The following is a 13,356-nucleotide window of genomic DNA, read 5'->3' as shown; positions in this document are numbered from 1 at the left end:
AGAATTAAGAAAAATTTAAAACACACAATATGGAGAAGTAACAAAACCGAGAGTCGGTTTTTTGAAAAGCTTAATAAAAAGTTAAACCTCTGGTGAGATTAGATTGATCAAGAAAAAAGGGAATTACCACAAATAGACAATATTAGCAATGTAAAAAACTAACATAACTACAGCTCCAACAGAAATTAAAATAACAAAATACTATAAACAACTTTATGGAAATTAATTTTAAAGCAGAAAAGGGCAAATTTCTGTAAAAATTATAACTCACTAAATATAATTGAGATGAAATAGAGATCTTAAGACTGCCATAGCCATTAATTGAATAGGCAATTTAAAATCCTCCCACAAAAAAAATACTAAGCCCGGATGATTTTAAAGTTAGTTCTACCAAATTCAAAGAACAAATTACCTCAGTCTTCTGCAGACTCTTTCAGGGAATAGCAAGAAAAGAAATACTTATTCTGTGAGATCGGTACTACCATGATACCAAAACCAGGCAAAATGAATACAATAAAATAAAACTTGCAGCCCAATCTTACTCTTGCACATAGATGCAAAAATCCCAAACAAAGTATCAGCAAACCAAATCCATTAGTTTATTGAAAAGATAATATATTAGTTGTATCCCAGAAATGCAAGGTTGATTTAACATTAGCTAATCCACATGTATAATTTACTTCATTGATAGATTAAAGGAGAAAAACCTTTATATCTTTATATCAATATAGATATAGACTATAATATAAAACAGACACATCTTGGAAAACTGGGATTAGAGGGTAACTAAAATATTAGTAGAATGCTATTTAAAATCAGTAATTACCTTTTTTGTGGCTGAATAATATTCCATTGTATATGTGGAACATTTTCTCTATTCATTCTTACCACACACAGGAGATGATGGAGATGTTAACTAACCTTATTGTAGCAGTCATTTCACAATTTATACATGTGTTAAATCATGTTGTACTCCTTAAACTTACACAGTGTTATATGTCATATCTCAATGAAGCTGACAAAAAAAAAAAAATACACACAGAAATCAGTAATAAAACCGTGCGCGTATGTGTGTGTATGTGTCCATTATCACTGCTTCTATGCTACATTTCACTGGAAGTCCTAGCAATGACTAAGAATAAGATAAATAGAAATAAACTCTAAGAACTAGAAAAGAAGAAACAATATTGTATCATTTACAGATTTATGTCTGTAGAGGACATCCAAAGAAATCTAAAGGTAAATTGTTAGAAATTATAAGAGAATTTAACAAGATTATTGGATTTGAGATCAATATATACAGATCAGTTGCTTTTCTCTAACCAGGAAAAATTAGAAAACACACAAGACATAACATTTAAAATAGCAATAAAAATTATGAGAGATCTAGGAATAAATAATAGTAGATGTACAAGACCTATATGAAAGCATTTATACAATTTTATTAAAGGACTTTGAAATGGATCTAAACAAGTGAAAAGATTTATTTATAGATAGGAGATTAAAGGTCATAAAAAATGCCACTTCGCCCCAAGTTGTTCTATAGATCGATTCATTGAAATTCCAATGAAAATCCCAACAGCTTTAGACGAATTTGACAAGCTGATTCTAAAATTTATATACAAGAGCAAAAGACCAAGAATAATGAAGACATTCCTGAAGGAAGAGATGGAAGAGGAAGAGAAGAGGAAAAAGAGAAGCTCATCTATGGCATGGGAAAATTTCTGTGAAACTGTAGTAACTGAGACACTGATTTTGATGCAGGTGTCGACAAATTGACCAGGGATCCAAAGAGAAGCCCAGAAACAGACCCACCCCTAAATAGAAACATTTATGACACAAGTGGAATTGTGCATCATGAGGAAAGGGGGAGAGGGGTCCACAAATGATGCTAGAATAACTGGTTATCAGAATGGAAAAAAGCAAAAATTAGATCCCCATCTCATGCCTTACACAGACATCACTTCTGGATGGAATAAAGATTTAAATGTAAAAGACAGCTTTGAAATTTTTAGAAGAAAATTCTTTCTGACTCAGGGTGACAAAGACTATCTTAAACAAGACACAAAAATCATTGCATTATATTCTGTTCATTGAAAGACAATTAAAAGACAATTAAAAAGTGAACAGACAAGCCACTAATTGAGATGAGATATTTGCAATACTTAATGACAAAGATTTAGTATTCAGAATAAATGAATAATAATGTCAACCCATTTGAAAAACCAACGAAAGACAGGAAAGACACATCACTGATGAAGAAACAGGAATGGCAGACTATCAGAAGCTTAACTCCATTACTAAAATCAAACGAAGACCATATTTTATACCTCTAGATTGGCAGAAGTTAAGCAATCTGACGATATCAAGTATTGATGACTATGTAGAGTGATAGGAACAATCATGTGCAGCTGGTGGGATGTTGAAATGGGATGACCACTTTGGAAAACAATTTGAAATTATTTTGTAAAGTTGAAAAATTGTTTTGTAAAGTTGGCAATCTGAGTACTATACAACCCAACAACTTCACTCCAAGGCCTATCTCTAGAACATATTTTTCCAAACTGCTGAGTGTGAACCATTAATGGACCTAGCCATTTTTTTTTTAAAGGAAACAAATAGAATAGAAAGTATCAAAGGGCATCATTTATTTTAAGGTTAAATATAGTTTTGTGGTAATTTTTCTGGTATGTATGAATATAATTTGTACTGGGTTTCAGTGAAAAAAGTTTTTCTTATGAAAGCAGTGGTCAAAAGATTTGAAAAAGAGTACCTTTGGAACTCTTACATATGTACTCTGGGCAACATGCACAAAAATGTTCACAGCTGCATTATTTAGAATAACACAAAATTGGAAAAAAAATAAGATATTCACTAACAGGAGGAGGGACAATACATGATAATTTCCTAGCATAATGGAATATTGCACGACATTGAAAATGAATGAGCTATGCTTACAGGTAATAATACAGATAAATCTTAGAAACACAATATTAAATTTAAAAAGCCAGTCCCAGAAGACTGTAAAAACATGATGTAATTATAAAGCTCAAAAAAGTTCCACTAAACAGTATCATATTTAGATACATTTTTTAAAAGAAGAGCAGGATGGATATATATACAATGGAATCTTAGCTATTAAAAGAAAGGAGGTACTGACATATGCTACAACATGGAAGAACCTTGAAAACATAATGCTAAGTGAAAGAATTAGATGCAAAAGGCCGCATATTTTATGGTTTTTTTAAATATAAAATGTCCAGAATAGGCAAATCCTTAGAGACAGAAGGTAAATTAGTGGTTGTCAGAGATTGTGGAAAAGTTAGAATGGGAGTGACTGATAATGGGTACAGGCTCTTTTGGGGATGATGAAAATATTCTGGAATTGATGATGGTTGCACGATTTTGTGAATATACTAAAAACCATTGAATTGTATACTTTAAAATGGTGAATTTCATGGTATGTTAATTATTTCTTAATTTAAAACTGCTTTTGAAGACGAGCAAAGCAATGATTAAAAACATATGTTCAGGATACTGTTTACCCTGGGAGTGAAGCCGGGGGATGGGTTGGAGGAAGAGATAAGTGCAGCAGTATTCGTAAAATTCGAGTTCTTAAGTTACTTGTTTATGGCTGTTTATCTTATTATTATGCATTATTACATGTGTGTTATATATTTTCATACATATAAAATATAATGTAAGATTAAAAATACAGTTATTAAATGAGGTAGCATTAAGTTAGTGCCTTTAGATAATACTTCTTGAATCACCTCCAAGTCTGAGGTCTGTGCCACGCATGACTCTGGATGCAGCTGTTCTGACCTCTGGTGGCTAAAAGAGGAAGGGTAGCTGGAGGCTGCTGGGTCTGCTGAAGTGACAGGGCACACGATCTGTCAGAGCGAGCATGGCCCCAGACACTAGACAGATGTCCAGGCATCAGGCCACTGCCAGTCTCACCTCACAGAGAAAAGAGCAAACAGCCTTGGGCTTTCCTGGTTCAGGGTTCTTTCCCCTTTTCCTCTCTGGCTAATGAGGTGTTTGTAACTCCACTGAAATCTGCCCCTGGGAGGCACCGATTGGCCCTGCCTTCTGCTTTCATCTAGATGGCCGCTCCTGGGGCGACTAACCCAAGACCAGGGGCTTGATGAGCTCATGAGCAGAAGTCTCAGGCATCTGGGGAAGAAGGGGAGGGCACCGATGCTCAGAGAACGGGTCTTCACACTCCCTTCGTTCAAACAAACCAGCTTTCTGGAGGATTATGAACTAACGCCTGTGGGAAGAATTAGCTTGGGCACGTTAGAGGTGAGAGCGTGATAGGTAACCTAGGGAGAGCTGTCAGCATTTCAAGGTTTGCCACACAGTCCAGAAAACAGCAGGTCTCTCACCCCCACTTGGCTGGCTGGACGAGAGGGGCATTGGAATACTTAGCCCCCGTAACCTGATAGGAGGAAGAAATTTTGGCAGTGGGGAACCAGGCCAGGAAGTCCCAGACATCTTAATGAACTGAACATGGTTCCAGAAGGGTGGCCTGAAGAGGAGGTCGTGGAAAAGATCATCTCCAAAGCCATTAAGGCTTTATGGCTTCGGTAGCAGAGAGGCAGGTGGCGGAGGAGTTACTGAGCTGGTTTAAGATCTAGGCTCTGTTGCTCACTGCTATGAGTGTCATTTAACCTCTTTAAGCTCAGGTCTTTCACCTGCAAAAGGGGTTAGTCACAGTGCCTACTAATTGTATCAGTTTCATTGTGGTAAGTGAATTAATGCAGGCAGAGCACTCCATCAGAGACCAATAAATGTCAGCTGCTTCTGCTTTGTTGCTTAAACTCTCGCTGTGTGGAGAGTGCTCAGAGTAAAGCAAGGAATTCAACTGGGTCCTGGGCAGGCTGAGGGTTGACATGGGGATTCTCCTATCCAGAAAATCAATTTCCTCCCTCTGTCCCCAGACGCCATGGAGATGGTGCTGATCTTTCTATGCAGCCTGCTGGCCCCTGCTGTCCTGGCCAGTGGTGAGTATGCCATAGGACCTAGACATGACAAGATGGCAGCTGGGGCTCTGAGCTATACCTGTCCTCAGCTCTCAGGCAAGCACTAGCAGTCAGGCTTGTCCTTCATGCTTCTCTAGGCACCTCTGCTAAATGGACTTTGCTTCCCAGGAAGCCCTTTGTGGGGAGGGAGACCTGTGAGGCAACATTTGGGAACCAGGATGTATAGCTGTCCTCCTCTTGACCACGCTTGTTTCTTTTTGCAGCACCTGAGCAGGAGAAAGAAAAAGACCCTTTTCATTATGGTAAGCAGTGTCAGTGCCCTGGGTGGGGAGGGGGTGCCACAGCTTGTCCAGGGGAGGGACAGGCACTCTCCCTGGCCCATCCCCTTCTCCCATCTCTCACCCTGTTCCTTTGGCAGACTACCAGACCCTGAGGATTGGGGGATTGGTGTTTGCTGTGGTCCTCTTCTCCGTCGGGATCCTCCTTATCCTGAGTAAGTTTCTTTGTTCCTTTGTTCACCCTATAAGAGCAGTGTCTGCACTGCTAAGCAGGAAGAGAATGGTACAAGAGGCTGGCTGTTCCCTTTTCTGGAGAGGAAAGGAGGCTTTCAGTTTTCCCTGTTATTTCCAGGACCTAATATAGTGCTGGACACATAATAGGTGCTCAGTAAAACAGTGAAGAATGAACAAAATAAGTGCTTGATGAAATAAGCACAGATAAGAAGGGTCAGGGTGGCCCTCCAGATACTGTATCCAGCAGGGCATGGGTTGGGGAGTCACAGGAGATAAGAGACAGGGGCTTCCCTTAGCACGCTCCAAGGGATGTGCCCCTGCGTTTGTTTTCCCTGCATAAACCTGGTCTGAATGGAGCCCTCTGTACTTGCATGATCAAGCAGACTGTGGTGGTTTAGCCAAGCTGTTGTTGAACTTTGGTCTCAGAAGAACCCTCCTTCAACCTAGGATTGCTTCATATAGCTGTGCACTGCTCAGGTGTAGATGGTGCTATTTACCTAGTCTCATAGCCTGCACTGACTCACGGGGCAGCCGTGCTGTGGCCAAGCCAGGAGCCTGACCTTGAGCTCAAGCCAGGAGGATGACCTTGGATTGTTTCTTTGCCTTTCAGGTCGCAGATGCAAGTGCAGTTTCAATCAGAAGCCCCGGTAAGGATGCCATGGCTGTGGACATCTGGGTGACACAAAGAAGGGACAGGGAGCCTCCTGGTGTGTGATCCAAATGAGTGTTATTTTAGATTCTTGTCTCAGAAACAGTCTGTGTGCATTGTGATTAGGGCAGAAGTTTTGAGGATTGCCAGGCAGACTTTGAGGGTTAGCCCTTTTTTCTCTTATGAATATGGATGGGGGGAGATGGGCAAAACGTGCTGGATTCTTGTCTGAAGGCCCTTGAGACAGTTTGGGCTTGGGAGAAGGGAGGCAGAGGGCCTTGGGGCCTCTCTTAACGTCCATCTCCTCTCTGCAGGACCTGTGACACTGACCCTGCTTGTTTCCATTCATGAGGCTCTTTGAGCTGGGTAGAAACTTGGGCTCCCTTTCATTCACCTTCCTACTCCAACATCAAGAGCACCTTATTAGTCCACTGTAATAACCAAGGGTAGCTCTGGACCTCAGAATTCCAAAGTCTGAGGCAGGACTCAACCCAAGCCCCCATGAGGCCCTAGATCACTCCTTTCCAGTGGTTCTTTTGGGGCTGTCATTGAAGGGTGTCTGTAAGTTCCCTGTGCCTGACTGCCTCTTCAGTCCCAACTTCTCCTCTGTCCTGTGAGCCCCAAGGAGCATGCTGAAGCTTTCAGATGACTTGAGGCACTCCTGCACCCACAAGGAGAGTGGTAATGCTCTCTGGATTTGCCCTGGAGACCTCTGACCAAAGGGCTTGTGTCTGGTCCTTTTTTCAGGGCTCCAGGGGACGAGGAAGCCCAGGTGGAGAACCTCATCACTGCAAATGGTAACTGTCATGGCCACCTGCCCAGGTAGAATGGAACGAGTCGGGGAAGGTCTTTGTATGGCTCAGGGAGTGTTAGTTGCCAGGTGCTATGGCCTCCCTAAATATGGCCAGACATGCTCCCATAAGTACTAGGAGAGGAGTCTTTAGGGCCTCTGCTCCTCGTTGTCCCCTCACATCCATCAAACAGGCTGCTACTCCTGACAGCTGCTATTTACAGGGCATCTGCTCAGTGTCAGGCATGATACAAAGTGCATCACAGACCCTATCTCATTTAATGTTCATACAGCCTCATGAGGCAGGCATTACTATCCGGTTGTACAACCGAGAGACTCAGAAGCTGAGGGATGTATCAAGTTCCTGTGACCAGCAAGAAGCAGGGCAACAATTTGCACACAGGTCTGTCTGACTCAAAATCCCACACAGGTCACCTCTTTGCTATATGAGTCAGGTTCCTCCAGAGTCAAGCACAGGCACGGCTCTTGCAGGGGGTAGCCCTTTGGGATGAGAGGTCCACTTGCTACAATCTCTTCTGGTTTTCTTCCCAGCAACGGAGCCCCAGAAAGCAGAGAACTGAAGTACAGCCCTCAGGTGGGAAGGTAAGATGCTGTCTGCCTACGTCTTCCTCTGTCACCATCACTTCTTTCACTGGGGAAGAATTGGGCTAGCTTTTGCAATGGTACAACTTTCAGTATGAGCTGTGCTCTGAGGAGTCTTGTGTCTGATAGGGGTAATAAGACAGACGGGCTGAAATATCTGAGGTGCATGCACTGCATATGCACACAGTAAATAGTCAAGAAATAGGGCTTTTACACAGCCCAGTGGTCAAGTTAATAGGGTGTCATCCTAGCTGCCATGTTGACATGACGTGGGATAGAATTATAGTTAGTGAAATACTTCTAATATCAAATTAGCGTACAGATAATGGCTTTTAGCGATGATTCACGAAGTTCCTTAGGGCCACTTTTTAAAATTAACATTTAATTATGAAACTTTCCAACCCTACACAAAAGTAGGTGGATAAAATATGACATCTCCTCTCCCCAGCATTCCAGTGTTGAGTTCTCAGTATGTAGGGGCACTGTTATTAGTATCCATTGCCATTGCTCATTCTAGGTATAAGGGAAAGTAATAACTGTTTATAGTTTTCAAAATGCTGCCACATACACGAACTTACTGGAGCCTGCCAAAAGAAGTAACTAGGAACAGATGGAGTTTAGCACCATTTCGTAGATGAAGAAACTGAGGTCAGAGAGAATAAGCCATACAGAAGACAGACTGGACCCAAACTCAGGTCTTTGTGGCTTAGTGCCATTTCCATGACACCCTTCTGCTACTGCCTGTCTTACTTTGTGACATACCCTTGAACATGCTGGGTGGAGCATCAGTCTTCTATTAGCTCACTTTTGTCTTTTGTTTTATTTTCATACATAATAAGGCATAATAGACAGGTATATACTTTTTTTTCAATTACAGTTGACACACAATATTATTTTATATTAGTTTCAGGTGTAGAGCATCATAGTGGTTAGACATTTATATAATTTACAAAGTGATTCCCTCGATAAGTCTAGTACTCACTTGGTACCATACATAATTATTACAATATTATTGACTATATTCCCTGTGTTATACTCCATATCCATGACTACTTTGTAACTTCCAATTTGTACTTCTACTCCCTTCACCTTTTTCACCCAGCCCCCCAAGTCCCCTCCCATCTGACAACCATCAGATTGTTCTCTGTATCTATAAGTTTGTTTCTGTTTTGTTTGTTCTTTTATTTTGTTCTTTAGATTCCACATGTAAGTGAGATCATATAGTATTTGTCTTTCTCTGTATGATTTACTTCACTTAAGCATAATACCCTCTAGGTCCATCCAAGACTGGTATATACCTTTATCTTAAATTATAAATTAAAAGAGATTTCCGGATGTAAAATGTGTGAGACACCAGCTTGTACTGTGATCGTAATAACACAGTGTGCTTGTGTAGCGTTTAAATTCTTTCCTAAATGTTTTTATATCCTCTTAACAGCCCCGTGGGTGGCGGGGGCCAGAACAGGGCTCATGACCTCCCTCTTCTAGATGGGGCTTGGGAGGGTCAGTGGTTCCTAAGCTCGAGGTGGCATGGAACTCAGTCTTGGAGGCAGGTGTCCCCGCTGTAGCTTGGTGTTCTGTTCATTTCTTGGCAGCCCGCAGGTCAGAATCTGGGCGTGGTGTGGGAAGGCTCAAGGGAAGGAGCCTGGAGCTAGCTAGTAGTTGTCTTCTCTTGTCTGGTTTTTTTCTTTTTCTTTTTAACTGGGACTTCCTCAGAAACCCTGTTCTCAGGTCTTAGGACTATGAGCAACTATTGAAAATGTCCTGGGATAACATTCCTGGGTTTAATAATTTTCTTTCCATATCTACCAGGTTCCAGCCCTCCCAAGAGAACCCTTCCCCTGAGGTCCACCCCCTCCTATGCCTTCAAATCCTTTCTCTGCAACTCAGGCTCATCTTCCTTGATTCACTGGAAACATGGCACTTAGTATGGCCCCCATCCTGCTAGTTTTGTGGGTAGAGGGGCTGCTAAAGACAGGGAGACAAGGAGATAAAGATTTCTGAAAGGAGCCAAAAGTTTTATTTTAATTTCAATTCTCTCTCTCTTCAGCCTCCAGAACCTGAAGGCAGCTGCTTGAACCTTTAGATACAAATGTTGATGCTTAAGAAAACTGGCTACTTCAGCAAGAGACCTTTCCCCAGGAGAAGCCAAGAACTTGTGTGTCCCCTGACTCTTCCCTGTCCCCTTGAACACCAGTCCTCAACTTAGTGATGCAGCTAATACCTACCTTCCCATCTACAGCCTGTGGGCTCATCCACCTCCTGTGGCATGTCTGTGTGTGTGTGATGACTGTGGTCTTTGTGGCTGCTTGTCTGTGGATGGTGTTGTATCAGTGAACCTAGACTCACTTTCCTGGACTGGAGCTGAGCTGTGTCACCTTCGGCTCCTTCCTGCTTCCCCGTAGCCTCCCATTCCCTCCTGCTCCCAGGAGTCTGCTTTTTCCCTGAGAGACCAGTCCTTTCTCTTGATTTAGGGGTGGGTATAGGGGTAGGGGCATGGGTGGGAGTCTCCAGTTGTCTTGGGACCTGGGAAGGTATACATCACCTTCGTGATCATTCTTCATGGCCTCTCTTCACTCCTATTGCAAGAACCTTGCTTCCATATTCCACCCCTGACCCAAGTCTGTTCTGAGGGTCTCTTAGCAATTGGAGGTTCACAGCAAGGAGCTGGTGAGCCCAGCTATGCCTTCAGGCAGGCGACACCCCTTCACTGGTCATTTTCCTCCTGGAACTTCTACCATGGAGCCCCCATCTCCCCTGCCCCATTGCAGAGCGGCCAGGAGCCCGAGTCCAGGGCTTGTATTCTGCCCATGGGGAATGTGCCCCATGCATATCTTCTCAGCAATAACCCCATGGGCTCTGGATCCCTACCCCCTCTTTCCTACTTTCACTGCTTCCAAGACTGGTCTACAGCCCAGCTCATCTGGATCCAGACTCCTGTCCCTGAACTGGGTCTCTGGGAGGCGATCCATTCTGTTGGGGCCAGCACTCGGGGGACAGGCAGCACGGAAAGCAGGGGTCCTTTGCTTCTCTATCCACGGCCCATTGGTCAGGCAGCCAGTGAAGGCTCCTGCACCCTTGGCTCTGCATGTCGCTGGTCAGAGTGGTGAGTGGATTGGCTATGCTACAGGTTAGAGACCAGGCAGAGCTCCCTGCAGCACTGCTGCAGAGGGAACAGCAAGAGGTCAAAGGTCATAGAGTGGAAGTCAAACTAGACCCTGTTCCTCCCATCCATCATGTTCTGTGGAAACTAACCAAATGTGTGACAGGACTGCTATCTGTGCTATGATCTACCCTCTCACCAACAAAAAATAAAATGCCATTTGTTTCCTAGTGGCTCAGAGGTGCTTTCCTTTCTGTGAAAGAAACTCGCATAACCGAAGGGCCAAAGAGACTCTGTCCTTGGTCAGAGGGAGGAGGTGAGGGCCGAAGAGGCAGCCAAGCTGTGCTTGTTCATTCCAGCTGCTTTAATGCTCAGCCCTGTCCCCTGTTGCTTCTCTTCCCTCCCCTTCCTCTCCCCACTTTCACCTGGACCCCTCTTCTCACCCTTTCCTCCTCCAGCTCCCCTCACACTTCCTCCCCTGGTCAGTGGGGCCAGGCTCTGCCCCATAGCAGGACCTGTACCTTATGCCTGTCCCAGAAAGAAAGGAGTCACAGTGGCCTGACTGAGGGCTCGCTGGCCTGGAATGAAAGGTTCTAACCTCTTCCTTTGGTCAATTCTGGAGTCACTACCTAAGGACTTGAGAAAGAGGGGTATAGGTAGGTCACTTGGGTTATGATTCAAGCCCTTAGCCTTTTATCTTTGTCCCAACACAAATACCCCTCTGTAGAGCCTTCCTGGACTTCAGGTAGAATGAGTCCCTTCTTTTTTGTGCTCCAGTCCTCAGATCCAAACTGTAGAGACCAGGCAGATAATATCTATTTGTGAATTAGCTGTTGTGACACAGTAGATGGGACATAGGGCCCCAGGGCCACCTGGAGTGTCCTTCCAAAGACATTCCGATTTGGCTTTATAAAAAGTACTGTTTGCCAAATAAACACAGCTGCGGGACAATGCCCTTGGAGGTCTTCGGTGCCCCCACCTCTACATGTTTTGTGTGTTTTCATTGTGAGACACAATTCCTAGAGGACAAGGACTGTGTCTTATTCTAATGTAAGAATGCCTGGACCATCTTAGGGTCCAAAAGAAATCTTCATTGAGCCTGTCTAGAGTCTGCGAGTTGCTTAGAGTTGCAGGATTGCAAGTCACAGGTCCTGAGAGACTCAGGGGCTAGCCATTCCCTGCCCACCTCCTGTTCTACATCCTCGCTGCCTGTCCTACTTCTAGAAGCACCTGCTTCTACTTTTAGCCCCAACCCCCCCGGTCTCAGAGAAGACTGAGGCTTATAGTTAAGATCAAGCTCAAAGTTGTCAACCCAGTGATCATTGTGGTTAAAAAAACCTGGCCACACTTCAACTTTGTAAGTAAGCTAATGATCGCCATCTATGAACACGGGTCGTGGGATTTACAGACATGCAGCAACATCACAGTACAGCCAGAGAAAATCCTTAGAGACTCCAGGGTCACAAAAGATGGTATCTCCTCACATTCATTTTTAAAAATAAGACATTCAACTATAAAAACAAACATAAAGAAGGAAGTCCAATGGGGAGGTTATAATGTTTCTCACAATAATAATTGTGTTATTAAAGAGAGAATGATAGTTTTCTCTAGCATGTGTATAAAATGGTTATCCCTACTTTGCCATGCTCTAAGCTCCCACTTATTGTAATCCAGCATTATCTCTAAGGTAGGTAGGATATTCACATTTAACAGATTCTTTCCAATAAATTTGTGACTGGTTTAGGGCCACACAGCTGGCAGGTGGAGGAGCCCAAGCTGTCTGTCTCCAAAGTTCTGTGTAGCACACCACGTGGCCTGGCGTCCTCCAGGGGAAGGCTGATGTCCGGATGAGGGGGAGGATCATCTGGGCTGCTGAGACCACGTCTGGAGCCTGGCGGGCCTTTCCAGGCATAAACCAGCTAGACTGCTCTGGGGAGGTCCCATGGGAGGTGAGAGATCTGGAAACGAGACACATGAACAGTCAAAGAGACTGATCATCAAAATAATAATAAAATAAAAGCAACGAATATTTATCAAGCACTTGCTATGTGCCAAACACTGAGCTGAGGACTTCACATGTATCAACTCATTTAGAACTCACAACTCTATATGATGGTATCTCTATTTTACAGATGAGGAAACAGGTTTGGTGAGACGCATGAGTTTGCATTCCTGGTAGCAAAGCCAAGGTCCAGCTCTCTCTGGCCAGTGTCATTCTGCACTACAGAAGAAAGAACATAGGCCCATCAGGTAGACATGAGAGGGCAGCAGAACTTGACTTCATATGGAGGAGTCCTTAGTTCCCACAGCCATGACGACCCCAAACTGAAGTGAGTCCCCATCACAGGAAGTGTTCGAGCTGAGGGAAGATGATCAGCTGATGGAATCTTCTAGGCAAAATAGACTCTGAGAAACTATCCAGCATGACCTAAGTGTCCAGGCCCAAATTGGGACAAACCCCCTACTCGCTGCCTCACCACCAGTGGGTGATCCTCTTCTCCCTCTGGTCTAGCACTGCAGAGCCAGGGAAGAAGAACCTAGAATTCAGGCAGGGATTGCTGCTAAACTTGCGTCCTCCTTCTGGACCACCTCTTTATGTAAGTGAGACTGTGTCTGTCCACTCATCCTCCAGGCACGTGACTTAAGTTTGTGACTTGGTCGGATATAGCAAATGGGACTTGATTGAATAGGAAAGCTGCCTTGCCATGCCATTT

General features: G+C 43.6%; 1 protein-coding gene across 2 annotated transcripts in view; it reads left to right on the top strand.

Moving 5' to 3' along the window:
* The window catches only part of FXYD6 (FXYD domain containing ion transport regulator 6), a 33,819-nt gene extending 22,944 nt beyond the window's left edge, over positions 1-10,875 (top strand). Inside the window, exons 2-8 of one of the 2 annotated variants that reach the window (XM_023526101.1) lie at positions 4,944-5,006; positions 5,249-5,287; positions 5,404-5,478; positions 6,108-6,144; positions 6,894-6,968; positions 7,489-7,539; positions 9,590-10,875. In XM_023526101.1, coding sequence (XP_023381869.1) covers positions 4,949-5,006; positions 5,249-5,287; positions 5,404-5,478; positions 6,108-6,144; positions 6,894-6,968; positions 7,489-7,539; positions 9,590-9,617 — 363 coding nt within the window. In that variant the 5' untranslated portion in view covers positions 4,944-4,948 and the 3' untranslated portion in view covers positions 9,618-10,875. The remainder of the gene's footprint in view (positions 1-4,943; positions 5,007-5,248; positions 5,288-5,403; positions 5,479-6,107; positions 6,145-6,893; positions 6,969-7,488; positions 7,540-9,589) is intronic. The other variant, XM_011385374.2, reaches the window with a different exon arrangement.
* Positions 10,876-13,356: the final 2,481 nt, after the last annotated feature.

This window comes from Pteropus vampyrus, unplaced genomic scaffold (assembly GCF_000151845.1).
Source record: "Pteropus vampyrus isolate Shadow unplaced genomic scaffold, Pvam_2.0 Scaffold705, whole genome shotgun sequence".
NCBI lineage: Eukaryota > Metazoa > Chordata > Mammalia > Chiroptera > Pteropodidae > Pteropus > Pteropus vampyrus.
This window is presented reverse-complemented; position numbering and strand designations above follow the sequence as displayed.